Source organism: Saimiri boliviensis, chromosome 14, assembly GCF_048565385.1.
Source record: "Saimiri boliviensis isolate mSaiBol1 chromosome 14, mSaiBol1.pri, whole genome shotgun sequence".
NCBI classification, from domain to species: domain Eukaryota; kingdom Metazoa; phylum Chordata; class Mammalia; order Primates; family Cebidae; genus Saimiri; species Saimiri boliviensis.
The window spans coordinates 3,165,665-3,193,356 of NC_133462.1; the positions used below are offsets into that span (position 1 = coordinate 3,165,665).

Sequence of the window (27,692 nt, forward strand, 5' to 3'; positions counted from 1 at the left end):
GGGCTGCTAGAGACTCTGCCCTATGCAGATAGCACACATAGTTGGTCCTAACCGGTTCTTCGGGCCCTAGGAAGATACGACACCCCCTCCTCACCAGCCCATCTATAAAATCCTGACATTTCTACTACAACTTGATAACCCATTTGGGCCCCCTCTCTGTGACAGAACTGTTCTTTCCTTTTGCCTATTAAACTCCTGCCCCAATCCCACCGTGTGTGTGTCCACATCCTTGATGTCCTCGGCTGTGAGACCAAGAACCTTGGTATTTACCCCCAACAGCGAGGCCATGTTACGACGGCAAGCCAGGCAGGGTCCTGAAAGCTCAGGGTGGAACAGGGAGAAGTTGTCATGAACGTCAGGATAGGCTGGGAAAGGGGACTGGAGACACAGGTCCTGGGTCAAATAACGTATTTCTCAGATACTAAGAAAAAGGGAAGGAAAAATCAAGGAAGCTACAGAAGAAACAGTATCTTTTTTTTTTTTTTTAGATGGAGTCTCCTATGTTGCCCAGGCTGGGGTGCAGAGGCTTGATCTAGGCTCACTGCAACCTCCACCTCCTGGGTTCCAGCGATTCTCCTGCCTCAGCCTCCTGAGTAGCTGGGACTACAGGTGGTTACCACCACACCCTGCTAATTTTTAAATTTTTTTTTTAGTAGAGATGGTGTTTCACCATATTGGCCAGGCTGGTCTCAACCTCCTGACCTCGTGATGTGCCCATCTCAGCCTCCCAAAGTGCTGGGATTTCAGGCATCAGCCACCGCACCCGGCCGAAACCGTGTAATTGCTAACCCTTGTTTCCAGTACCAAGTCCGGTATTGTGATACAATGGGAACCAGGGAACCCTCAGCGCCCCCAGCGCCAGCCCTCCCACTGCAAACCCACACACACTCTCACCATCTAGAGCTTGCCCCAGCCTGGCTCCCCATGGTAGGGAGCCAGAGTACACCACCGCCTCTGGGTGGAACAGCAGCAAAGCCGCCTGTGAACTTTGGGTGAACTCCAGGGAAGTGAAACCATAATGGGAGGATGTGTTATGTCTCCAGGTAGAACAGAGATCGGCCTGGAGAGAGAACCGGCTTTCGCTGACCTTGCTGCAAGATAATTTTTAGCTGAATTGTGTTAACTGATGTATGAGAATAGTATCTACGGGCTTTTCTAAGTAACTGCACCCTCCCTCTGCTGCGTGCTTTTTGAACATACAAAATAAAGTACACTGAGACAGGTCGGGGCCAGAGAGACTGACATCCTCACCTCTCGGACTGCCTGGCCCAACTTTCTCTTTCTTTATCCCCCGGCGTTCCCTCTTAGGTCTTTGAAGCCTTGTGCAGCACAGGACACAGCACACGCCAGACACCGTGACATCTGGACCTGGCCACTCCTGGGTGGGGGGCCCTAAGCCCACCTCCCCTAAGGATGCAGTGATGCCCGATTCAGGTGGGCCATTCCCCACAAGCCATTCTGCAACCTCACATCCAGAGCCTCTGAGCTACCCTTCATTCCCCTTTGAGCACACTGTGGTAACTGCTGTAGGGGTTCCATCCACAAATGCACGAGTTACACCTTTTGACAGTAACACCCAAGGATTACTGGAGAGCGGGTAATTACCATTTTTAAACGCTTCGTGGGAGGAGCCATGAGGAGGCTGTAGGTGAAACAGGAGTGTCGCAAATACAAACGATGGCTGAACAGGAGTGAGGCATTCGCTGGGATGGGAGGGGTTGTGACAATGCTGTCTATAGTTTTGGGGGCTTCAAGATGTCGCTCAGAAAGTTTGTATTTCTGAAGCAATCATTAAATGGTGCTTTACGAAATCATAAATATCCAAACTAAAATAATGGGGATGAAACATGACATTATAGAATTATCCCTAAAAGCACACGACCGCCAAGAGCAAGCATTCCACAGAAAACGAGCGGCAGAAGGAATGCTCTCCCGGTAGAAAGCCTGCTGGACCCTGTGGGAGCCTGGGTGCCCCAGGACCTGCAGGCAGGCCCCAGACCCCTGCCAGGTACAAGGAATCGCCAGGGGTCAGCACACTTTGTTTGAAGAGCCAGACAGGAAGTATTTGAGGCTCAAGGTCCAGGCAGTCTCCGCCACACCTGCTTCGTGTGGCCACTGTAGTCCACAGTGCTGCAGCTGCATTCTAGTAAAACCTTTTTTTAAAGCAAGCCGCCAGCCCCGGGTCTGTAGTCTGAGAAGCCTGCGGGCACCTATGAGGTGAGCGGGCAGGTTTCTCACTGTCAAGGGCCTGGCAGGACGGCGCTTGAGGGGTGAGCTGGACGACCCAAGGCATGACACAGACAGGTTCTCAAGAAATAAAGCATTTCTTTCTGTTCAGTGAGAAAGTGAGGGAAAGGCAGGGGCTGGCTGGAAGAGGGTTTTTGTGTCTAAAATTGAGTTTCAGTGTAAGGAAAGCTCAAGGGCGGAACTGAAAGCGGAGGCTGGCATCGCAGCTCCAGAGCAAGGGGCAGAAGTGGGGCGAGTGTGGGTGGGCAGGCGACATGGGAGTCAGCAAGAGCTCCCAAGGGCTCCAGGAAGGTCCCCTCAAGTGCCCTCCCCACCCAGTCCCTAGGCCCTGAGGGAAGTCAAGACCCAGGAATGCCCCAAGCCCCATCCACTTCTCCCGACCCAGGGAAAACTTCTGTGGGGTTTTGTCTACTTCAGCTCCTCTGGGGAAAGGTGCTGGGTCAGAAGCACTGCCCTCGGAGAGCTGGGCAGGAGCACCACCAGGACTCTTCCTTGTCCAAACCTGAGAATTCTGAACCTCCTCCTAGGCCTATCTGCACACGTCCCTGTAAAATCGTTTCAGCAAATGAACCCCACCCCTGCTGCCCCCCGCCCCCATACCTGATCGGCTTCTTCATCCTCCACCATCCCCTGGTGACCTCTCATCACCCTGGCCTGCCTTCAGCAAGAATCCTGCTAGGTGAGTTCAGCCAGCACCCCCGGAGCCCTGAGGTTTGCTTAGTAATTTTCCATCCTCTGATGGAAGCTGTACCTATCTCTGTGGTCCGGAATAATGTCCTCCTTATGGCCACTGAACAAGCTCGCCATCACTCTGGGAAGAGACACATTTGCTGTAGAAAGTGACGCACATACGGTGGGGGGGTGAACCCTCGATCTGGACACAGCAGGCTCCCAGCATTCACCCACGTGTGGTCACTAAGCCCTGGTGCTGGGGCCTCACCGGGGACTCTCAGGTGGCAGCTCCTGCTGGGCACTTTGGTGGCTGGAATATTCTAGAAAAAGGAATAAAGTAGGAGACACGAGATCGCTTTGTGATTTGCACTGTAGGAAAAGGAAGGAAGACGCCGAGGATGCTGTAATTTACATGCGAGCCACTGTGTGGGTTTTTTTTTTTTTTTTTTTGAGAGAAGAGTTTTGCTCTTGTTACCCAGGCTGGAGTGCAATGGCGCGATCTCGGCTCACCACAACCTCCGCCTCCTGGATTCAGGCAATTCTCCTGCCTCAGCCTCCTAAATTGCTGGGATTACAGGCACGCGCCACCATGCCCAGCTAATTTTTTGTGGTTTTAGTAGAGACGGGGTTTCACCATGTTGACCAGCATGGTCTCGATCTCTTGACCTCGTGATCCACCCACCTCAGCCTCCCAAAGTGCTGGGATTACAGGGGTGAGCCACCGCGCCTGGCCTGTCTTGTTTTTTTCTATACTATCTTCTCTGTTTTACCACATGAGGGCATGGCAGAGAGAATGAAAGTCTCACAGCTGGTACCCTTCCACTGGACTAAGCCCAGCTGTGACATAATCTTCTTCCTCAGCTTCTTCAGTAGAGAGGGGGTGAAGGCTCTGCAGTATTAAATATGTAGTTAAACTGGCCCTTCCTTAATCTGGCCAATGGAGGGTCTGACAAGTGAAGGGCAGAGGAGCTAGGGCCCCGTTTAAGAGGCCAAGATCGGCGAGAGGGAGGCTCACCTCCCTTTCCCTGCGATCCCATCCACAGCCTCCTTCGGCTGGCTCTCCATGCCCTGTGGGGGCTCCCCCATCACCAGGGCCTAGAGCAGGAGGCTCTCAGAAAGCCCAAGCGTAAGGAATGCTTGTGGCTGCCCAGGGACAGCCCCCATTTCCTCCCTAGAAATCACTCCCCACAAGACATCCAGGCGGGGTGTGAGAAGGAGGCTTCCCCTCCCTGGCTAAGCAAGGGGAACGCTCCTCTGCAACTGAAGCCGGAACCAGCTGACCCCAAAGTTCCTGTGTCCCTGGCCCCACCCCTTCCTGCATGGTGTGGTCAGCAATTCCTCCATCAAGCCCCCCATAACCTTCCAGACACTCTTGTCTGCAGGAGCAAGTGGAAGCCAAAGAGAGCCAACATTCAGAGATCACGACCCAATTCACAGCAAGTAACAGACCCCCAGTGACATCACGCCTTTTGCTCTGCAATCCCAGGTGACATAGGTCTGTCCACCAGGGAGGGGGCACACACAGGCCACCTGGAGACCGACAGTCACGTCCTTCTCAGTGGCGTCCTCGGACACTCCGCTGGCTGGGTGCTCCCTGGGCCCCATCCTGAGCCCTGAGCATCTCCTGGGCAAAAGGAACAAGACTTCCTTAGTCTGACTCCAGGGGCCTGGCCCCACACAACCTCCACTCCAACACCTTGCAGACAAGAGCCGTTGGGGTCACTGAGGGAGCGAACCCAGGCGCCAGGACGGGACCTGGGGAATCGTGGAGGGAGACTCCACAGGGAAGAGCAGCCTGTCTGGCCTAACACACACATGCGAAGGTCCCTCTCACTGGGGTCCCAGCTGCAGGGCCTGCCACAAGCCGTAGCCCAGCCCTGGACATGACAGCAGCACCACTGTCACAGGGCGGTCCGAAGATTCTCCAGGATGGTCCCACCACCTGTGGTCCAGCCCAGGGCAAGGGCACACAGGAGGCAGCCGATGGTCCCCGAGCTCAGCCAGCGGAGGCTAGTGGGTTTTCCGGGAGTGCAGCGATGGACAGGTGATGCTGGCCAGGGCTCCCGGCAGTGGCGACGGTGACCTGTGCTGCATAGGTGCCAGGCCTCAGGATGCTGCTTCTCCCTGAGCCCAGGTGCACTCTCTGACCTCATCCTGGTGTCCCTGCAGCACAAGCATGTGTCTGAAGCCCCCACACCTGAGACCCTCACGAGCTCTCCAGAGCAGGGCCTCCTGCACCGGGAGCGACTTCCCACTTCTGGCCTCCCTGTGCCTGGACCTGCGTGGGCTGCAGCTCCACCAGGCCTTGTGCCATCCTAGCCTCAACCCAGCCACCCGAGACAGGACCTGAGCCCTGGGTCACTGGATGAAGGGGTTCGGAGGGGCACACGAATCACAGGTGGGAATCTGGGGGGCCACACCCATGGGAGTGCCATTTATTCCCAAAGTCGCCAAAATCATTACCAAGGGTTCACCGAGGGTGTGTGAGGGGAACAAGGAGGCTCAAACACTGACTGGGGTTGGGAATTTGAGGGAGGGGAACATGTGGGGCCCCAGCTGCCCCTCCCCCTCTAATGCCACGGGAAAGGGTCTTCCTCTGGCCAGCTCCCTCCCCAGGCCCCATGTCCAGTTTCTCTCCCGGGAGGCAGGGTGGGAAAGGCAAGAGGGTGTAGTGTGAGTGGGCCCCAGGACGGGGAGGGGAACTGGGGGTGCGCGCCCCCATTTCACATGCACTCAACACTGATCTCCCAGAGAGCCAGAATGGGGGCGGCCGGGCAGGGCCAGATCCCCCTCCTGCCCTGGATTATAGGAGGAAGGGGTTAGTGTTGGGGGCCGGGGGACCCGGGGGCATCATGGGGGGCAGGCCAGGGCCCCCACCAAGGGGAGAGATGTATGTGGGTGGCGCTCCAGCGACAGGAGGTACAGGACTGAGGCGGAGCTGGTTCAAGGTGAGCGTCGCAGGGGGTGCGGGCTGGAAGGGGTTGGTGACGGAGGGGCTGGCGGCTGGGCCTCCTGCAGGGAGAGAAAACCAGAGACAGAGAGGAGTCAGCAACGCAGCCACCCGTGTCCATCCAGCAGGTGTGGGCGGGGGCGTGAGGCGCCTGATCTGGTGGGACCCATGGGGAGGGTGCAGGCAGGCAATGGGGCCACACTCACCGCCTGGCAGGAAGGGGTTGGAGGCCTTGGCTCCAGGCGGCGTGGGGCCTGGCCGGCTCACCAGCGAGTCCAGGTCCACGAGGGCTGCATTGGGCCCCAGGAATGACTCCGGCGTCTTCCGGGTTGGGGGCGTGGGAGTTGGCGTGGCTGCAGGTGGCGGGCTGCCCACAGCCTCAGCCAGAGATCCCCTGACCCCACTCATGTCAAATGCCCCAGGGCTTCGGGCCGGCACCTCTCCTGCCAGCAGCTCCAGCTCCCCTGGAAGGAGCGGGAGAGGGGCTCAGAGGAGCAGATAGCAGTGAGGCTCCAGCACAGAAGCAGAACGGGCCATCGTGGGAGGCGCTTCAAAGGGTTCGGTGCCCGGAGGCCTTGGGAAGGAGGAACTGAGGCATCGCTTGCCCAGGCCAAAAGCTCGCATGTCAGCCCAGATTCCAAACGAGATGGGTCTGATTGCAGTGAGCAAACTCAAGAGGAATGGTGGACCCAGGTATAACCCTGACAACCACAGGGCAGCACCTGCTTCAGGGACGGGCCGTCCAGGGTCTCTAAGCCAGCGTGGGCCCGTCACAGGCACCTCAAGGCTCACAGGAACCTGCCCTCAGACGCTCCCTGACTACACGGCCACCAGCGGCAGCTTCCAAGTGGACAGACAGCGCAGACATGCGTTCCAGGCTGGTGAGAAGACGTCTGTTGGCTGGAGGTCCTTTTTTTTTTTTTTTTGAGATGTAGTTTTGCTCTTGTTGCCCAGGCTGGAGTGCAGTGGTGCGACCTCGGCTCATGCAACCTCCACCTCCCGGGTTCAAGCAATTCTGCCTCAGCCTCCAGAGGAGCTGGGACTACAGGTGTGTGCTAGCACGCCTGGCTAATTTTTGTATTTTTAGTAGAGACGGGGTTTCACCATGGTGGTCAGGCTGGTCTCGAACTCCTGACCTTGTGATCTGCCCTCCTCGGCCTCCCAAAATACTGGGATTACAGGCATGAGCCACCTGCCAGGCCTGATTTTTTCTTTTTAAATAGATTTAAGAATTCTATGTAACGTCGAAAAAATGCACAAGTTTGTATGGAACAAAAGAGGGCCTAAAGGAAGGGAACCTGCAGGCTGGAAGCTCCTTTACATTCACCCAGTTGAGACTAGGGGTGGGCTGTGCTCAGTCCCAGCAAGGTGCCCGCCTTCGGTCAGTGGAAGCAGGGTTCTGTACCACAACCTGTGCTTCAGTAACAGCTCAATAAAAAAAAATAAAAATGATCAAAGCCGCCATGACTCGTCATGGACAAACAGGGTCTGGGCCATGGCAAAGCACTAGCAGCCCACCATGACCTCAGACACGCCTGACGGAGGAAGAGCCACCCAGGGACTCGGCAGACGGGCCATCAGGGGTGGGGGGTGCCAGCTGAAAGGCCCAGTGAGCCTAACGGCAGCTAATACAGCACCCGTGAGGATGCGCCCTGGCCCCAGCGGCACCAGCAGGTAAGGACCCGGGCTGCCTTCCACACCCCTGTCCATGGCGCTTGCTGCCCAGACAAGACAGTCCCTGTCCTCTGACACACCTGTAGAGTTTGCAAGGCATTCAAGTGATGTGGAGGCAGAGAGGGTCAGAGGTCAACATTTGGGTGGGAACCCATGAGAAGCACTCTCCACTTCTCTCTAAGTCTGCAATCTCTAAAATAAAGAAGCATACTCTCTTGAAGAGCCAGCAGAGGCTCCCTCTGGCCGCTGGGAAGGAGGGCAGAGGCTCACCCGCGCTGCTCCCGGGGGTCGGCAGGGCCGTTCGGAGTCGGTCGAAGTCGGAGAATTCGTCGGGCTCCGTGTGGAAGCCCCCAGCTGCTGTGGGGTCAGGATGTTCTGCTCAGCACCCCCTCCAGCCCAGGCGCCCACCCCTCCCTTAGGTTGCTGGACACTAACTTCTCCCACCCACTCCCACCCGGGGCTCTGTTCCCACCCCCACTCCAGTACCTGTGGTGCCATTGGTGCTGGGCTTTACAGGTGACCCTCCCCAGGGGTCCGAGAAGGCCGGGGCCGGCGTCCAGGGATCAGAGGCGGAGGGTCCACTGACCGGGGCCCCACCTGGGTGATGACAGAAGAGCCTGAGGGCTGGCAACCTGGAATGCCTGGGTAGCTGAGGGGACCAGTGCCTCTGAATCTGTGGCTGTTCACAAAAAAACCTCCCCACTGCCCCCCAGAGGTCAACCCCACCCAGCCTCCTGCACACACGCCCAAGTTCCAACTGGGCATCACTGCCAGGCTCTGCCCCTGGAACTCCAGCTAGGGCGAGGGGTTTCCCCGCGGCCTCTGCGAGACCTGCCCAGCCCTCCTCAGCTCCCATGACTCCCTACGCTTCCCGTCCAGCTGGGCGTCACGCTCCTTCTCCACCTGCACCTCCCAGCTCCACCCACTGACCTCCCCAGATGCCTACGCCACACAGGCTCTGCCCTGGCTGTAGCCTTGGCCCCTCGGCCGAGCTGCCCACCCTGCCCACAGCACCCTACCATGTCCTCCAAGGCACAGTCTCACACACCTTGTGCTGGGCTGTCTCATCCGACCCTTCTCGGCCCCTTCCCTGCACCCAGGATGCCCCCACCACTGCCCTGGCGCCATGTGGCTGCATCTGTCCCTGTCCAAGGGCACAGCCAAACAAGGACAGGTGCACACAGGCTCGGAGGCTGTGTGCAAGTGGGCCACACACTCACCATCGGAGCTTCCCCATGGATCCGGCGTGGGCCCCTCTCCAGCCGCAGGGGCTGGGGTCCCACCCCAAGGGTCAACTGAGGGTCCTGCAGGGGCAGCAGGCCTCCAGGGGTCCCCAGAGGCTGGCGTGGGGGCTGGAGCCCCCCAGGGATCAGCAGCCGGAGGGACAGGGGGGCCACCCCAGGGGTCCGAGGTGGGGGCAGCCGTGGGGATGGCAGCAGCCATGGGTGCTGGGCCCCCCCAGGGGTCTGTGGTCGGGGGAGGAGCTGGGGCTGTGAAGACGTCAGCAAGATCCATGAGGGATGACTGTGGGGGAGAAAGAAGAGAAGGAGCATGAACAAGTGGTGGGAAGCCCGGGACAGGGACCAAGCTGGGCACCAAGCTGGGGAGGTGGCCAGGCCCTGGGCGTCCAGACGGCAGCCATCCATTAAGAAGGGATGAGAGGGAAGCAGATCCCAAACACACCACCTGTGCGCCCTCCTCGCACGTCCTGGGGTCAAGCCACCTCTGCCAACCTCCTCCACCACAGGGCACCCCAACACGGCCTCCACCCATCCGCATCCACTGCCCACACTGCAGCAGGGAGGTCCCTTTACCCCACCTGCTCCCAGGTCCCCTGGCCCTGATGACTGAGGACAGAAGCTGAGCCCTCCCTCTGCCCACCACGCCTTCTCTAGCCAGCCCCTGTGCCATGCCTTCCCCTGGGAAGCCCCTGGTAACTGCCACTCAGGCCACCCTGAGCACCTCTCATGATGCCCCCACACGGCCCCACAGTCATCACACTGCAGGCCTTCCCGTGCCACACGCACATGCAGCAAGGTCCCGTGTGCTGGAGGTGGGCACACGAGGGGCCCAGCTAACCAGAGCCCCGGTCTCGGAAAGGGCAGGTGCCCCCACATACTCGTACAAACACCTCCAGTCAGCACCGTGAGGCAGAGGCCCGGCGGGGGGGGGGGGGGGGGCGCTGTGAGGGGAAGAAGAGCTGAGTCTGGGGCAGGAGCAGGAGAGATGGGTGAGACCTGGCGGTCCTCCAGCAGGGCAGCCCTTACTGGGGTCACTCAGAGCTGTAGTGGACAATGACAGAGGCCCCTTGACCGAGGCCAACCTAAAGAGGCTTTCCATCTACCAAGAAAGCCCCACTGTGCTGGTCACTTACGGCCACAAGCTGTCTGCTTGGAGAGGGGCGGCCTCGTCCCCACCCCTTGAACCTGGGCTGGCCTCAGGACCCGCTGAGACCAACAGCAGTGCAGGCTGGCGAGCCAGCTCCAACCCAGCCCAATAAGCTTGTCCTGTGGGGGGCGGCAGCAGCAGCTGCTGTGCTGTGAGGACACTTGGGACAGACTAGTGACCGGGGAGAGGCCAGGGGAGGAGGCTGGAGGGCAAGGCCCATGTGGATGTCCCAGGCCCAGCAGCATGAGCGACCTTAGCCCTGACTCAAAACAGAACCAGCCAGCAGATCCCCATCATAGAGAAGCACCAAAGCATGACCTGGACGCACAAGGTTGTGGGTTTGCTCCTTAGCTGCAGAGTACAGAACGCCACAGAAACACTGTCTGGGAGGGCGGGACCATGCCTCCCTCGCTCACCAGCACATGGCCTGGCACCAAGGAGGTGCCCGAGAAAGCGGAACAGACGGCTGAGCCTGGAGCCCTCCTCCCGTGGCCGGGTCAGGCTGCTGGCCTATTCTGGGCCTCCCTCATCCAGCTGTGGCGGCCCTCACAGCGCTCGGCCCGAAGGGGGATGATCAGCGCTGACCGCAGGAGGTGGCCACAGGGCAGCCTGGTCAGTCCCCGGCCTCACCCCAGCAGGGAGGGAGAAGCAGGCCGGGGCTGGAAACCCTTGTTTCTCAGTCTCTGCTCCAGGTGCCCAGCCATGCAGCAGTGAGAGACACACAGACAGACGCCCTGGGAGCCCCACTCGCCTCCTCCTTGCCCCCGGTCTCCCTCTTGCTCTCCTCGATCGCCATCTGCAGCCGCAGGTCGTCCCCACGCCGGATCCGCTCCTCCTTCAGGGCACGGGCAGTGCCAGAGAGAAACGAAAACATGAGCCATGGTGCCAACCCAGCCTGGAATCCAACGACCCCTCCCATCCTGACAAAGGCGGCTGAAGGAGTCGATGGGATGCGGACGATGTATGAATGGGGGTGGGACACCTGGGTCGGAGGTCAGGTGGGACACGGGGATTGAAGGGGCAGGGCTGTGCTGGGGCACCCGCCTGGGTAGTGTCTCCTGTGCAGGGAGAGGGAGGGACCCTGTCACCCGAGGAGCAATGGCACGGCTGCGCTGGCCGCCACCCAGGCTCTGTCTGACCTGAGGTGCTACATCCTACAGCTGCAGGTTCTGGCGTTTCACCTCACGTGAGCCTGTGGACCACGGCCCAGCAGGATGGCAGAAGGGAACTCAGGAAGGGGCGACGGGGCTGGTCTAAGGGCAGCCCCTGGCAGAGGCAGGGACAAAGAGGCTGCTCTGACCTTATCGTGCTCTTCTCGGCTCAAACTAAGGGCCAGCTGCAGCTGGGCGTCGTCCTCGGGGCCGCAGGATGGGGGCTGGGGGAGAGAGAGTGTGAGGGGCATGGCGGGAGGGGCCGGAGCCAGAGTCACAGAGGCGGAGGCAGAGCCAGGGTCAGACAGGGCCCAAGAAAGAGAGGGCTCGGGGTCCCTGAACCAGCAAGGGACAGGCAGAGAGGGACACGCAGAGGGACGGAGGGATGAGGATGAGGCAGGCTGGGGAGGAGGCGAGTGACAGCACATGGAGCAGTGACAGTGAAGGCCAGGCCCGAGGCCGGTGGCAAGCAGACAGCCGCGGCTGCACACCCGGTACCTGATCGGCCTCCTCCTTGCTCATGGCCAGGGCCAGCTGGAGCTGCAGCTCCTCCTCCCCGCTGCTCTGTGGCCATGCCTGCTCCGCCTCAGGAGGGGGCCCCGAGCCCACAGCTGCTGACGAGGCTGGAGGATGGGGGAGAAACTTGTGAGACCCAGGCCAAGGAAGAAGAGACAGGAAACCCCACGGATAGACAGACAGCTTCTGCTTCCAACCCCCACGGTCTCCCACCTCCAACCTCTGAAGGCCAAGACCAGGACTGAGAGGTGGGGACCAGGTACCAGGTGCTCAGAGGAGGAGGGGCAGAGATGCAGGGTTCCCGAGAAGGGGTGCAGGCAGCCCCACCCACAGGAGACCCCAGGCCTCAGGGAAGGACAAGAGCAAAAGTCAGCCTGATAAGCAGGTGGGGAACCCCAGGGGCCTCGGAGCCCTGCCACCACCCGGACTCTCTGCTGTCTGGGGTCTGTTGCTGGGCTCCAGGGGACGGGAGGAAGGGGTCTCCCAGGTCTGTGTCCAGGACTTGCTGAGTACAGTAGCTCTAGCAGGGAACAACTGGAATTCGCCAGGGAGAACAGCGTTGGTTTGATGGTGGGATCCAAGACCTGGCCAGGGTTGGGGAGTGGGCCAGCAAGGAGCCCTTGGTTCCAGGAGCAGGGAGAGAGAGAGGACACAGGAAGGCACGGCCGGACCTGCCAGCCTCAACCGCAGCCTCCTCTCAGCGACCCCCGACTGCCCTCACATTCTGTCCTGACTGCCCTCTCCACCCCAAGGCCTGCGGACCCCAGCCCCTTTGCAGTCCAGGGGAAAAGCTCCATCCAGGCCTAGGGCCATTGCCCCAGCCTCCAGAGCCCCCCTGCCACGCCCACCCCACCACTGTGGACTTGTCAACAAGTTCTGCTCCCCCAGCTGCAAGATGCCTTGCACCTGTGCCTGTACTTCCCTCCAAACCCTGCCCACGGCCCAGGCCTCTCCTCGATGGGCAGGCCCTGGCTTCCCCTCGACTGGAGCCACAGCAGGCAGCTGTCTCGCGGCCCCACCTGCACTGGGAGCAGGGGCCCCAGAATGGCCCCCGTGTGGCGAGCCCAGCAGGGCTGGGTGCATGGGTGCCCCAGGGGGCACATGCGCAGCAGAGCAGGGTGAAGAGCGACCATCTGGGGTGACGTGTGAGGCAAGGTTGAAAGAACCAGCAGGGGCTAACGGACTTGGGTGGGTAAGTGGCCATCTGGGGGGACGGGCAGACAGAAGGGCAGTGTGGGGCACAGGTGATGCCAGCGCACGGGAAGACCACATCCCCATGGCCCCTCCTCCCCTTCCCTGTGCCAGCGACTCCCTCCTAAACTCTGAGGACTCTCAGAGGTCGATGCTGGGAATCTACACCCCATCACCGAACCTGTATCTTGCAAATGCCTCTAAACCCCTAGCCTGGTGGTGATTAAATCCAACGCCCCGCAGCCCTGAGGGCCCTGCCTCCCACGTCACAGGTAATCCGGCACCCAGCCAGCAACACTCAGGTCTTCCCATCACCGGAGCACCCACCCTCGGTGCTGCCCACTGGGGGTCTCAGGGCGCACTCCCCAGCTGCCCCCATCCTCCTCCCCAGCCACAGCCTCCCCACAGCTACCTCCAGGACAGGGGCCAGCACACCACAGTGGCAGCCACAGCTGGCCTAAGAAGGTCTAAGAAAGGTCTTTACATGTCTCAATGGTTGGAAGAAAAATGAAAAGAATGCACCAAGATGAGCGAAAACTCAGAGCACTACCTTAAAAACTTAAATAACTATTTAAAAGTCTTAAAAGGCCGGGCGCGGTGGCTCACGCCTGTAATCCCAGCACTTTGGGAGGCCGAGGCGGGTGGATCACGAGGTCGAGAGATCGAGACCATCCTGGTCAACATGGTGAAACTCTGTCTCTACTAAAAATAAAAAAATCAGCTGGGCATGGTGGCGCGTGCCTGTAATCCCAGCTACTCGGGAGGCTGAGGCAGGAGAATTGCCTGAACCCAGGAGGCGGAGGTTGCGGTGAGCCGAGATCGCGCCATTGCACTCCAGCCTGGGTAACAAGAGCGAAACTCTGTCTCAAAAAAAAAAAAAAAGTCTTAAAAAAAGACATGTGAAAACTACATGAAATTCAAATTTCAGAGTCCTTGCTGAGTGTTGGAGGGGCACAGCCGCTTCCCAGCGTCTACCGGGAGGGCCAAGAAGCTGGGACTGGCCGGCATGGCCGGCAAAGCAGAGGAGGCTGGGACTGGCCCTGCACAGAGTCTGACGACCCCCAAGCCAGGATCTCCCACCCATAGGCCTCTGCCCTGAAGCCATTCCTGGCTCCTGCCAACATCCCTCCTCAGTCCACCCCAACCTCGATGCCCACTCGCCTGCCTGCCTTGAGCTGGCCAGCCCCCCGATGTCGCCTGCCTACCCAGCTCCAGTTGACTAGCCCTTCTATGCTGCCCACCCGCCTCAAGCTGACCAGCCCTCTCTGCCGCCCACACTCCCTCCTGGTAACCCCAGCCAGGCCAGCCTCCTTCCCTCCACTCCAAACTCTCTTTGCTCTAATGCTGTGTACAGGCTTGTGGGTCCCTACTCTGGTGTCTTGGCCATGCCTGTGTCTCCCCATGCCTGTTGAACAGTGATCCCAAATGAGACCTGTCCAAACAGACAGCCAAGACTTCACTAGACCAGTCCAGTCCCTCGAGCTGGACAACATGGGGGCCATGGGCCCTCCTTGCTGTCTGTGCCAGCCTGGCTAACCCAACTCCACCTCCAGGCCAGTGCTCCGGTGGCCTCACCCCACCTCACACACCTCCGCAGAGGTGTCTGCAATACTCTTCCTGGAGAGCAGGAAGAGCATCGCAGACATTCTCCCAGCCTCACTCCAGGCCACAGGCAGCTGGACTAGTCTCTTCCCAGCTGTGAGCTCCCAACCACCATAGACAATACTTCCCAGCACGGTCCGAGCCCAGACACCCACCCACAGAACTGGAAATGTTCCGTGGGACACAGCTTGGCCTGCCAATGGAGGATGCACTATTTCCACTGTTTTCTTTAGTGCTGGTCACCACCCACCAGCCTGAGTCCGCCACCTACGCAAGCACTGTCAAGGCTCCTAACACAGGCCCAGACGCCTGGAGCAACCTGCAGGCCCTGCCTCAGGCCTTCCTTCTGTGCCATGCCAGACCACCCTCTGCCTGTCCGATGTTCCCTCATCTCAGAGCAGACAGAAGGACAGCACCCTCGGGGGTCACTGTGCATGTTCCCTCAGAGCCCAGCCCCCAGCACTGGCTGCTCTCAGGCCCTGTGCCTGTCGGGGAGTGGGATAAAGGTTCCCAATTCCAGGCCTGCCCTGAAGCATGAGGCAGGAAGGGTACAGAGCTGCAGCAGGGGAGGTAGCCAGGGAAGGAAAGGGCCCAAATGAGAGCAGAGCCAGGGGCCGAGGCGAGGAGAGGGAAAGGGGTCACCTTAGTCGCTCCTGCCTCCGCAGCCGGAGGCCAGGTGCCGGGAGCCACCTCAGCCGGACAGGACAGATCCGAGGCCGCCAGGGGCCTCAGGAAGCGGGGCTCACCCGTGGCGGTCTGTGCCAGCTTCTCCTTGGTCTTGAGTGCATGCGCCCGCTCCTCCCGCAGCCGGTCCTCATCGCGCAGCAGGGCCACCAGTTGCTTGGCTTTCTCACGCACGTTCACGCCCTGGTCCTTGCCATCGCGGTCCACGTACTGGAAATCCTTCAGCGTCTGCACGGCGTACATGTTCTCCTTGCACTGCTGCGACACACGCTCCGAGCCGGTCTTGATGAGGTACTCCATCAGTGTCATGGCCTGCGGGTGGGCACAGGGACACCCAGTCAGCACGTGGGACACAACACGGCAGGCTGGAGACTGCGTGGGGCCAGGCCCTGGGGCGGCGGTCTGGGTGCCGGTCCCACAACCCGTCCCCACAGAGCAGCACGCAGCCATGCAAAGGAATGGAGCACGGACAGACACCGTCAGGGGACGAGTCCCAGGAGCCCTGCACTCAGTGACAGAAGCCAGCTCAGAGGGCCACACTGCGTCTGAGTCTGCTGACGAGAATCGTCCAGAATGGGCAAATCCAGAGAGACAGGGAGTGGACTACGGGTTGCCAGGGGTGGAGGGAGGGAGAGGGACCACCTGAAGGCTGTGGGTTTTCTTTCTGGAGCTAGACAGAGGCGCTGCACAACCTTGTGCTTGGGCCAAACGCCACGGAACTGTTCAGTACAAGGCGGGAGCTGCACCGTGCAGGAGCTCCATCTCACTCAAAAGAAGGGGAAATGGCCACTGCACTCACCCCCGCCACTGTGGTATCGCTCAGTGTCCTGGAGCCCTGTCTGTTTCTTTAAAACTAAAATCCAAAGTAACGTGGTCAAGAAAACCACATCTGCTAAATCACAATGAAGAGGGAGGGTCTTAGCATTCAGCTTGAAGTATGTCACCATTTGTGACTACAACCTCACCGTGGCATTGAACAGCCTGGAACAGGAGCTGACCTGCTCTCCAAGAAGGGAGGAGATCCACACAGGGGCCTGTGTCGGCCTGGGCTCTCTCGGGATTGGCAACCAGGTCTGACACCACCAGGAGCAAGAGGACAGGCGGAGGGAACAGAACCATTCAGTCTGCACCCTTTTTATACCATGAGAACAAACTCCCCTTTCAACAAGTTGAAATTAATTTGTTGGGGGTGAGGAGGACCAAAGTCTCTGCGGCTCTCCCAACTCAGGCTCAACTCCTGGGCTTGGGGGGTCATGGCCCCTTTAAGGCTCTGCAGGGGGTGTCTTGGTCATTGACCTCAGAAAAAGGCACACCTTTGATTTTATAGGTTATTCCACGGCGTTCACAGGGCCACAGAACGCCCCCAACGCCCGCCCCCCGCGCCGTCCAGGGCTCCTAGGGCTAGAGTACTGCCCCAAAAAAAAAAAAGGAAGGAGTCAGCTATCACAGCTAAGCTGTGTCTGAACCAAGGAGAAATGTGCCAGGAAAAATGCCAGGACCATCCATATCTCCCCACCCTCTGAGGCAGCTGCACCCAACTCTGGCAAGGCCTTTGGAAGGTGTGTTAAAGTGTCATCAGAGATAAGTGTTTAACTGGCCCTCAAGGTATTTACAAGAGGCGAGAAAGGAAGCAAGGAAAGCCATTTCTATGCCTTAGCACACCCCAAACCTAAAGGCAGTCCCAGCTCCAGAACTCCTGCGGCTCTTGTGTTCTGGAATTTGGAATTGTCACGAGTTCAGACCAGGAAAACGACACATATGCAACACAGAAGAGAACCCTCCAGGCAGGGAGTCATGCCCACACTTTGTGCCACACTTTGAATCACGAAAAACTTTTGTTTTCAGAGCTCTCTGGACTTTGGAATTGCAGCTAAAAAGATCGTGAAGTGGGAAATGAGCGAAAACCCACCCACAGTGAAATGCATATATAAAATGCGGTAAACTTACACAGTGGGACGACCACATACACCAAAATAAAAAATAAGCATGGCAAGGCGCAGTGGCTCACGCCTGTCATCCCAGCACTACGGGAGGCTAAAGCCGGTGGATCACCTGTGGTCAGGGGTTCGAGACCAGCCTGCTCAACATGGCGAAACCCTGTCTCGACTAAAAACGCAAAACAATTAGCCAGGTGTGGTGGTGCATGCACGTAATCCCAGCTACTCAGGAAGTTGAAGCAAGAGGATCCCTTGGATCAGAGAGGTAGAGGTTACAGTGAGCCAGGATCATGCCACTGCACTCCAGCCTGGGAGACAGAGTGAGGCTCCATTTAAAAATAAATAAATACAACAAAATAAATAAATAAGGTTGGGCCAGTGGCTCAAGTCTGTAATCCTAGTGCCTTGGGAGGCTGAGGTGGGCAGAATGCTTGAGATCAGGAGTTCAAGACCAGCCTGGGTGACATGGCAAAACCCTATCTCTAAATAAATAAATTAACAAGAAATTCACTGGGCATGGTGGCACATGCCAGTCATCCCTGTTACTTGGGAGGCTGAGGCAGGAGGACTGCTTAAGTCCAAGAGATGGAGGCTGCAGTGAGCTGAGATCATGCCGCTGCACTCCAGCCTAGGCAACCGTGAGACTCTTCCTCAAAATAAATGAACAAATGCTTTATGCAATAGCACAGTCAAGCTCACTGACCTGATGGTGATGGTGAGCAAAAGAAGCCACACACCCACACACACGACCACACATGTGACTCCATGTGTATAAGGCTCAAGAACAGTCTCAGCAGACTCAAATCAGACAGAGTGCTTATGAGAGATGGGTCTCTGAGGGAACCTGGAAGGCTGGACGCATCCTCTACCTCTCTCTAGGCACAGGCTACACAGGTGTCCACATGCATAAGAGCTAGTTGTGTTACACAATCATGATGTGCTTAGTACATGACTCCTTAATGAAAAACTTAAACCCTTATTTTAGAAGTGAGCAAGTGTAGTGGTTCATGTTTATATAATCCCAGCCCTTTGGGAAGCCAAGGCAAGAGGCCTGCTTGAGTCCAGGAGTTCAAGACCAGCCTGGGCAACACAATGAGATCCCCAACTCTACAAAAAAATTGAAAATATTTTAAATTAGCTGGCCATGGTGGTATGTGCCTGTGGTCCCAGCTACTACTCAACCAGCTCTGGAGCCCCGAAGGTCAAGGCTCGGTGAGCTATGCCTGTACTGCTGGATTCCAGTCTGGAAAACAGAGAAAGACCCTGTCTCTAAAAAACTGGAAAAAAGGCCGGGCGCGGTGGCTCAAGCTTGTAATCCCAGCACTTTGGGAGGCCGAGGCGGGTGGATCACGAGGTCGAGAGATCGAGACCATCCTGGTCAACATGGTGAAACCCCGTCTCTAATAAAAATACAAAAAATTAGCTGGGCATGGTGGCACGTGCCTGTAATCCCAGCTACTCAGGAGGCTGAGGCAGGAGAATTGCTTGAACCCAGGAGGCGGAGGTTGCGGTGAGCCGAGATCGCGCCATTGCACTCCAGCCTGGGTAACAAGAGCGAAACTCCGTCTCAAAAAAAAAAAAAAAAAAAAAATTAAAAAAAACAAGTCATTATTTCTCCTTTGCTTTTCTAAAAACAAACAAAAAGCAGTGGGCAACTGCATAAAGCAAGTCTTTTTTTTTTTTTTGAGACAGAGTCTCTGACACCAGGCCTGAACCGGAAGTGTGCGGTCTTGGCTCATCGCAACCTCCACCTCCTGGTTCAAGTAATTCTCCTCCCTCAGCCTCCCGAGTACTGGGACTACAAGCACATACCACCACGCCTGGCTAAATTTTTCTATTTTTAGTAGAGATGGGGTTTCACCATGTTGGCCAGGATGGTCTCAATCTCCTGACCTCGTGATCCACCCGCCTTGGCCTTCCAAAGTGTTGGGATTACAGGCGTGAGCCATCGTACCCAGCTTTTTTTTTTTTTTTTTTTAAGTCGTAGTTTCACACTGTCAACTGGAGTGCAATGGCATGATCTCGGCTCACTGCAACTTCTGCCTCTCAGGTTTAAGCGATTTTCTGGCCTCAGCCTTCTGAGTAACTAGAATTACCTACCACCTTGCCTGGCTACTTTTTTGTATTTTCAGTAGAGACAGGGTTTTACCATGTTGGCCAGGCTGGTCTCGAACCCCTGACCTCATCATCCACCCACCTCGGCCCCCCAAAGTGCTTGGATTACAGGCATGAACCACCGCGCCCGGCCAGCAACAGTCCTTTCTAATGTTTAAGGTAGCTTTGTCAAGGACATCCTGCAATGCAGAAACAAAGTTTAAAACAGGGACCAGCAAACATTTCTGTAAGGAGCCAGATGATAAACAACGCAGTTTTTCAGGCTATATACTCTCCGTCTCAACTACTCCACAGCCACAGATGAATGGGCCTAGCTGAGTTCCTTTATTTACAAAAACAGGCCATGAGTGGGATGTGACCAGTGGGCTGTACTTTCCTGACCCCTGCTTTAAAATAAAGACTGAGACCCTGCATTCCTTAGAGAATTCAGGTGACAGCGCAGGGTGCAGGGAGGGTCTCTGAGCCTCCTCCCAGCTCTGCCACAACCTGGGTGGCAGAGCTGAGTATCTTTGTGTCTCTGTTTCCTCACCTGGAAAACAGAGGAGGAAGAAAGGTACTTCCTTCACCAGGTAACTGAGGATTTGATGAGAACCTATCTGTGCTACACATACAGGTACCAGATAAACCCCGGACCTTACTCACCGAGACTCACCCCCAAGGCCATGCAGGGAGGCCGTACAGAGCCCCCACAGCTCAACCTCCCTCTCCTTGGGGACAGTAAGACCCCCAAAGTGCCAGCCGGCAGGGTTGCAGGGTGGGACAGCCTGGGGTCTGCAGAGATGGGCCCAAGCCCCAGCTCCACTCTCTCTGGGCCTCAGTTTCCCCATCCATCAAAGTGGAAACACTGCTCTCGCACGACACCACCTGAGGCTGAATTGACAAAATAAGACCATGGTGACGGAGGGCTGGTGGAGAACAACAGGACCCACTCTCGTGCCAGAACAGGTCAGCACACTGGGCTTTGGAGAGGGCTAGAGGGGGTGGCAGCTTCACAGTGGCTCAGGCCCTCTGGGCCAGTTCCTTGTGCTTCCAGAAGGGGACTGCAGGATAGAAGTGCTCAGCCAGGAAGGTGGGCACTGGCTGGACGTGGCCCCAGGGAGCCCCTCTTGGAGCCCTGCCCTGTGCCTATGCTCAGCTATCAGCATGTGTCGCAGCACAGACAACACTGACACATGCTGGCCCTACATGGCTGCTCTCAGGACAGTGTCCGGCGGGCAGCACACACGGAGGGTTCTCACAGACACCATCAACCCTCCCCTGGGGCACTGAGGCTGAACCCTGCCCTCAGTGGGAGGAATCAGTGGTTCAGAGTGGAGCAGGAACCCCATGTCCTCAGCCACATGGGCTGGGGACCCCACACATTCAAAGAAAACGGCCAGCGCCACGGACTCTGCTGTGGGGAGCACAGAGAGTCCCAAGAATCAAGAGAGACTTCAAGGATGAAGAACAGAGCAGGAACAGCCAGGCCTGGGGAGGTCCAGGAGGGACTGCAAAAACCACAGGGGAGGTTCTGGGGGCGACGGAGACCTTCTACACCTTGACTGTGACGACAGTTACAAAATATGTGCATCTGTCAGAATCCAGAGAACTCTATCTTCCGAAAGGCTGGGTTTTACTGCATGAAAATTCCACCTCAGTAAATCCACCTTTAAAAAGTTATTAGGGGGCCAGGCACGGTGGCTCGAGCCTGTAATCCCAGCATTTTGGGAGGTTGAGGCGGATGGATCATGAGGTCAAGAGATGGAGACCATCCTGGTCAACATGGTGAAACACCATCTGTACTAAAAATACAAAAAATTAGCTGGGCATGGTGATGAATGCCTGTAATCCCAGCTACTCAGGAGGCTGAGGCAGGAGAATTGCCTGAACCCAGGAGGCGGAAGTTGCGGTGAGCTGAGATCGCGCCATTGCACTCCAGCCTAGGTAACAAGAGCGAAACTCCGTATCAAAAAAAAAAAAAGTTATTAGGAAAAACCAGGGTGGAAAGGCTGGCTGAGATCTGTGACTGGCTGACTGCTTCCTCCAGAAGTCTGCCCTGACCGCTCGAGGCCTGCAGGGCCTTGTGCTGTGTTGCCTCCTCCATGGCACCCGCCAGCCTAACCACTCGACTCCCACCTACCCCAGAGCACTCGAAGGCTGGGGTCAGGTCTGATCAGGGCTGGGTCCCTAGCACTGCCCAGCAAGAGGGTGGCCCACAGGAGGCCTCAGGACAAATAGTGCAGCATGAACAAAAGAATCCATCTACTTCCCAGTGGAGACTCTCCCACCTCCTTTAGGGAGCAGCGCAGGCCCCGCCTGGCACTGGAGGCCACACCCCCATCTCCTGCCTGGACCGGCTGCCAGCAGTGCATGCTCCCCAGCACTCTCAGGCCTTGGCACCTGCTGGCCCTGCCCAGAGGCCGCACTCAGTCTCTGCCCCCATAGCATCACCTCTGCCACTGGCAGGCAGGATCTGCGCCTGGGGCCCCTCTGCACACCCACCCCTCCAGCCCCACCTGCCCCTCCGGCCCCATCCTTCCTCCTTGCCTCCACAGAGGTTCGCCTGCACTCCTAGCCTTTTCCATGATTCTCAACTCCACCCAGCCCTTCACAATGAATTACCCGTAACTGATTCAACATGAGTTGACCTGATCTTGGTGTGTCGGGATGGGCATGAAAATGAGTCACAGGAAACCAGCCTCCACTGCTCCAGTGTGTTAAGTGGAGCAATGCTCCGGGCCTCAGCCTCCTGGTCTGTGAGCAGAGGGAACCACCCCCACCTAGGCAGGAAGTCTCAAAAATCAGCAAGGACAGGGACCTCAGCTGTCCTGTTGGTCTTGTGCACCCTCCGCAGAGGCTTGCCAACGGAACAGCAGCAGAACCGTGACACTCACCAGCCCCCGCCTCGTCACAGGTGAAGGGACTCCACAGACCCTCACGCAGAGGAATATCCACGCACCAGCCTGAGATCCCACCACCGGGAGTGTAACCAGGCCCCAGCCTGTGTCCTTGGCCACTTTGCCACAACACAAGCAACACAATAACCAAAGGTAGGGATGCTAAGGCCCCTGGCCCCCAAGAGCGGCAAAATGAAAATCCACTCTCTGAATCCTGCTCACAGGAGCAATCCCTTTGGCCCAAAACCTGCGATCTCAGTGTCTGGTCAGTGCATCAGGGCCAGCAACTACGCTGCATCTGTGGAGGGCACTTTGGCCACGTTTACCGAAATCGCACATGCGCGAGCCTCTGGACTTGGCAACTCCAGTTCTAGAAAACAGCAAATACATGAGGATATTCATGGCAGTCTTGTTCTTAAGAGCAAAACACTCCAAAACCTTTTTTAAAAAGAATCCATCACCAAGGCACTCATTAAAGTTATGACCAATCCATAGAGCTGAATGTTCTGCAGTTGTAAAAGAAAAAAAAAGCGGCAGATCTTTTACATACGTCCTGAGAGGAAATGTGTAAGATAAAGTCTCATCTTCCTTCCTTAAACTGGGGTCTAATTTACATCTGGCAAGACTCACTCATTTTAGCATCAGCCTGAGTTCTGACAAACGCAAAGAACATGAAGCCACCACTGCTCTCAAGGCACACAACAGTCCCACTGACCCCAAAATGTCCTGCGCTGCCCTGTGTAGCTGACCCCTCCCCTCCAATCCCGGCGAGCATCAGCCTGTTATCTGCATCCTGCCCCCACCGTCCTGTCTCTCCCATAGTCAGATCGATGCCAGCAAACAGCATACAGGCTTCTGAGTCTGACAAGGAGTGTGAGATCACCATGCTGTTTCGGCGCTCATCCCCGGCCTGGCACTGCCTGTGCCACGAAGCACACAGCTGCCTGAGGGGCATTCACAGACAGGGCCCAGAGTGGAACCTCAGCTGCTGTGAGGAAAGGCACTGGGTGTCTGTGCACACAGGAGAGATGGGCACCGAGGGCCCTCTCAGGCCTCCTGAGCACACGAATCTCAGGAATGCACCACTCACTCACTCACAGATTTCAATCGCCAGCCTCCAAACTTCTCGGCCTTACATTTGTTGCCCTCATGAAACAAAAGGAGAGACTTTACTCTTCTGCAGCTTCTCTTGAGAACCAGGAAGCCGTCCCGGGCAGGGTGCACACAGGCTCCCGTCTCCCCGCCTGAGCCCTTGCTCCTGCCCAGGGAGGAGAGCAGGGCGCAGACCTTGTTCCTGCCCAGGGAGGAGAGCAGGGCGCTGAGCTTGTTCCTGCCCAGGGAGGGGAGCAGGGCGCTGACCCAGGGAGGGGAGCAGGGCGCTGACCGTGTAGACGTGCCCAGGGAGGGGAGCAGGGCGCTGACCCAGGGAGGAGAGCAGGGCGCTGACCGTATAGACGTGCCCAGGGAGGGGAGCAGGGCGCTGACCCAGGGAGGAGAGCAGGGCGCTGACCGTGTAGACGTGCCCAGGGAGGGGAGCAGGGCGCTGACCCAGGGAGGAGGGGAGCAGGGCGCTGACCCAGGGAGGAGAGGAGCAGGGTGCTGACCTTGTAGACATGCCCATGGAGGGGAGCAGGGCGCTGACCCAGGGAGGAGAGCAGGGCGCTGACCAAGGGAGGGGAGCAGGGCGCTGACCGTGTAGGCGTGCCCAGGGAGGAGAGCAGGGCGCTGACCGTGTAGACGTGCCCAGGGAGGGGAGCAGGGCACTGACCTTGTAGACGTGCCGCCAGTTCTTGCCGTGATCATTGAGCCGCTTCCAGATCATGCTCATGATCTCCGAGAAGGCGACGACGTTGTAGGTCAGGTCAGCAATCTCCGACATGAGGGAGCTAGACGGGCCCCAGGGGTCATTGCTCGTGGCCTCTCGAACCTTGATCTCTGCCTCTGAGTAGTTGTGGACGATGTTCTTCATCTGGCGCCTCAAGGACGATGTCGACATGGTGCCCGGCTGCAACAGCAAGGGGCACAGGGCCCCTGATGCGTGGAGAGATGGGGCGACTCCGGACGAAGGCAGTGGCAGGCGCTGTGAGGTCACCGCATCTGAGAGGGGAAGAGGACCTCTGGAAACACAAACGGGACACGGGCTGCCCAGAGCTCTCAGGGTCAAAGATGAGTTCCTAACTGTGGCCCATAAGGCTCTGTCCCTTGTTAACCTCTAGGCCTGAAAGCAACCCCATCCATGTTTCAGTTCCTCAAACAGGCTGCCTCCTTCCTGCCAGGGCCCGTGCTCAGTGAGGCAGAGTATGCAGTGGCAGATCGAAGGCCCACGCCCTGGCTCGGCCACTTCCTGGCCAGGCCACCCTGGGCCAGGCTGCCATCTTCTGCACCTCAGCCTTCTCGTCTGTCAAATGGGGCTCCATTCGGCCTTCTCAGGAACTGACGCCCTGTGAACACTGATGGCGTGTCCCGAGGCACTCCGTCCCGCCCACGCACTCTTTCTCCTTCCTCACCCAGGGATGGACACTCACCACAAGGGCTCTGCTTACACTTCTCAAGTCCACACCCAAACACCACGGTTGCCTTTCCCTGGAACCTCATCAGTAAACTCAGTCTCCCTCACAATTTTATATTGTCTGATTCTGCAGCTAAGGTCAACCCACAGGCCCCAGTGGGCAGAGAACACGTTTGTCTAGACGTGGCTTTTCCTAGCAAAGAAGCTGACCCAGAAAAACCATTCAGTAAACCATGCAAGAAGGGAGAGGGGGAGACCACTGGAACAAGGGTGGAGGGGACAGGAATACACAGCAGAAACACCACATGGGAAAGAAGGCTGATGGAAGGGATTAAACAGAGGGGCAGGAGCAGGGAGCCAACCCAGGGTGTCAGGAACTGCGGAAGCCAGAGGACCAGACGTTCAAGGAAAGGCAAAGCCCAAGGCTCAGGAGAGATAAGGAACCTAACAGCCCCACTGCCTGGGTCCCAGCTGAGCGCCAGGCGCTCACTCAGCCCAAGGGGACATTCCCTCTTTCAACAGTGTATGTAGACACTGGGTTCCTGGAGGTTAAATAATTCAACCAAGGTCACACACCAGGAATGGCAAGGCAGACTCAACCCCAGGCCCATCTGAACTCCAAAACTTGTACTTTTAAATTAACCTCAATTACATTCACCCAACTCAAAATCGGTAATAAGAAGCAGAAGGAGAGTCAAGCAAATGATGATTACACCAGTGGACACTTGTGCTGCTCTTATCCCAGGCTGGGCACTGCTGTAAGCGCTTTACATGTATTAACTCAGTTAATCCTGGAAACAACCCCATGATTCACAGCCACCTCACAGGGTGGAAACTGAGACACAGAGAGGTTCAGCCCCTTGCCCTGAGACACACACCTCACTCCTGGGACAGCCTGGTTCCAGAGCCAGCTCTGATCATCAGTCTATGCGGCCTCTGATCACCAGTCTATCTGCGGCTCCAACAAGCCACAGAGGGAGGCTTCCAAAGCCTTATCATGACGTAAGCCCAGGGGAGATAGGGGTGACTGAGGGAGGCTGGCCTCTGCTTCCAACTCAGGCCACAGGGCCAGGCACCTGAAGAGAGATGTGCCGGAGTCCCAAAGCAGCCCCAGCCTGACACATTACGAAGACGCAATGATATAACAGATATAAAGTAGACTGACGAGAAATGAATTTAACAAATCCAGAGAAGGAGCCTGACAACAGACAGACACAGAGAAACCCAGGAAGAGCGCGCTACTCAGAGAGGCAGTGAGAAAGATACAAGCAGCAGTAGATATGAGAACGTGGGAAAACAGGAAGGCAGGAGGCCAAGGGGGAAAGATAGAGGCCCAGAAACAACACGAGACCTGGCACTGAGAAGGAAGAGACAAGAAAAACCGCATATAATGGAAAAGAACATAAAATTTGGGTTCAAATCCTGGCCACATTAGCTACCTGCAGCACAAACCTCCTTGAGATGCAGTTTGCTTCACTCTGAAAGAATGCCTACCTGGCAGGCCTGTTGATTAAATAAGATGGGTACATACAGTGCTTGGCCCTGTGCCCCACAGATAGTAGGCGCTCAATAACACTGGCTGCTATTATTATCAGAGAAAAAACAGAGAACAGTTCCAAAAGGGTGGCGGTAGAAAATGCACTATCTTAACGCTGTGTAGTGTGCAGGAGAAAAAAATATACCTTAGCACATCAAAGCTAAGAGTTCTCAGATACCGCTTAGAATGAGACTGTATTCCAAATTAAGTTGATTCCAAGAGAATCTATAGATTAAAAAGCACACAAAGAACATGGCAAAATTCTCGAAGGAATACTCCAACAATCGACCGACAGCTAACACTTACTGTGTAAAAATCTCTTAAGCACGGTAATAATAAAAACCAGAGCTGCCGGTAATTACACACTTCGTACGTGTCAGATACCGTCCGGCACTTTACAAACATTACCTCAATTTACATGCGCAAGGACCCTATGGTGTAGGAACTATGAATGCCCCATTTTAAAGACTAGGAAACTGAGGTTTAGAGATAGAGAACATCACATGGCAAATATCACACAGCTTAGCAAGGCAGCCCGGGCCTCTGAATCCAAGCCTGGGACTCTTCACCACCACACCAGAGACTCAGAACACTGGAGAAAATGGGCAGATTCTTCTAGACCAAGCAACAGACTCCCGGACAGAAACTTCAGGATTGGAGGTGATAGACATGGGGGCAAAATCAGATGAGAAGCCGGTGCAGAGGGAAGCTCTGCAGCACAGGCAGAAGGGTGCGCGGGGAAGGGCTAGGGACAACCAGGGAAACGAAGACTCGGAAACTCAGAGACAAGAACAAAATCCTGACCGACACAGACATGGCAGAGGAGAAAGAGAGTCGGGACAGACACGCTCCTGTGTCCAAACCCTCTTCTAAGCCCACTGAAACAGGCAGCGGCCCACGGGAAGCAGACGCCGACAGACACGAAAAAGAGGGGGGCACGTGGGGGAGGGGGAGAGAGACAGACAGACAGACACCGACACCGACACGGGGGCAGTCAAGGCCGACCCAAGAACAGAGACACAAAGGCCGCCAGAGACACCCAGAAGCAGAGGCCCGGCCGGCCCGAGCCCGCGCGCGCCGCGGTCCAGGCCCGAACACCCGGAGCAAGCGGGCCGGCGTCCCCCGCGCTCCACCCCGCGCTCACCTCGGCCCCCTCACGCCGGGCTCCCGGGGGTCATGGCGGTCAGCCCCCTGCCCCGCTCGGCCTCGGTGTCGCGGGGCGTGCGCCGGGCCGCGGGCGGCGGAGCGGGAGGCGCCACGGGTGCACGCACGAACGCGCAGAGGGCCGCACGCCGAGGGCCCCGCCGCCCCGCAGGGGCGCGGAGAGCCGGGCGGGGGAGGGGAGCCGCCGGGGAGACGGGAAGCGACCGAAGGCGACGGACCGGAAGCGGAAATCGCCGCGCTCTCCGCCCTCCCGTGCCGCACCCGGCCCAGGCGGGAGTTGCTTCCGCAGCCCAGCCAACCAGCGAGGCATCACTTCCGGCGCGCAGGCTCTCGTTACTAGCTGCCGTTTATGTCATTTCCGCCCGCCGCCGCCAGGCTCCACACCGGACACCGAGGCTCGGTCCCAGCTCGCTCCGCGGCAACCGTGGAGCTCCTGGCGCACCCACCCCGCACCCTCCCGGTCCCGCTCGGCCAATCTT

The 27,692-nt window shown here is 57.5% G+C and overlaps 1 protein-coding gene across 6 annotated transcripts; it reads right to left on the reverse strand.

The window, feature by feature from the left end:
* Positions 1–5,324: 5,324 nt before the first annotated feature.
* Positions 5,325–27,473, reverse strand: EPN1 (epsin 1). Of its 6 annotated transcripts, none has more exons than XM_039466719.2 (11): positions 27,194–27,473; positions 23,772–24,120; positions 15,138–15,387; positions 11,581–11,705; positions 11,232–11,306; positions 10,683–10,766; positions 8,764–9,067; positions 8,030–8,140; positions 7,814–7,900; positions 6,076–6,333; positions 5,325–5,931 (listed from the first exon to the last, which is right to left on the reverse strand). In XM_039466719.2, exons 2-11 carry the CDS (start codon positions 23,997–23,999, stop codon positions 5,723–5,725), a joined length of 1,731 nt encoding a protein of 576 aa, XP_039322653.1. In that variant the 5' UTR covers positions 24,000–24,120; positions 27,194–27,473; the 3' UTR covers positions 5,325–5,722. The 6 variants fall into 6 exon arrangements, with proteins under 6 accessions (XP_039322653.1, XP_039322656.1, XP_039322654.1 ...); XM_039466722.2 differs by having other exon boundaries at positions 7,814–7,897; positions 23,772–24,100; positions 27,194–27,284; XM_039466720.2 differs by having other exon boundaries at positions 23,772–24,100; positions 27,194–27,284.
* Between the last annotated feature and the right edge of the window lie 219 nt (positions 27,474–27,692).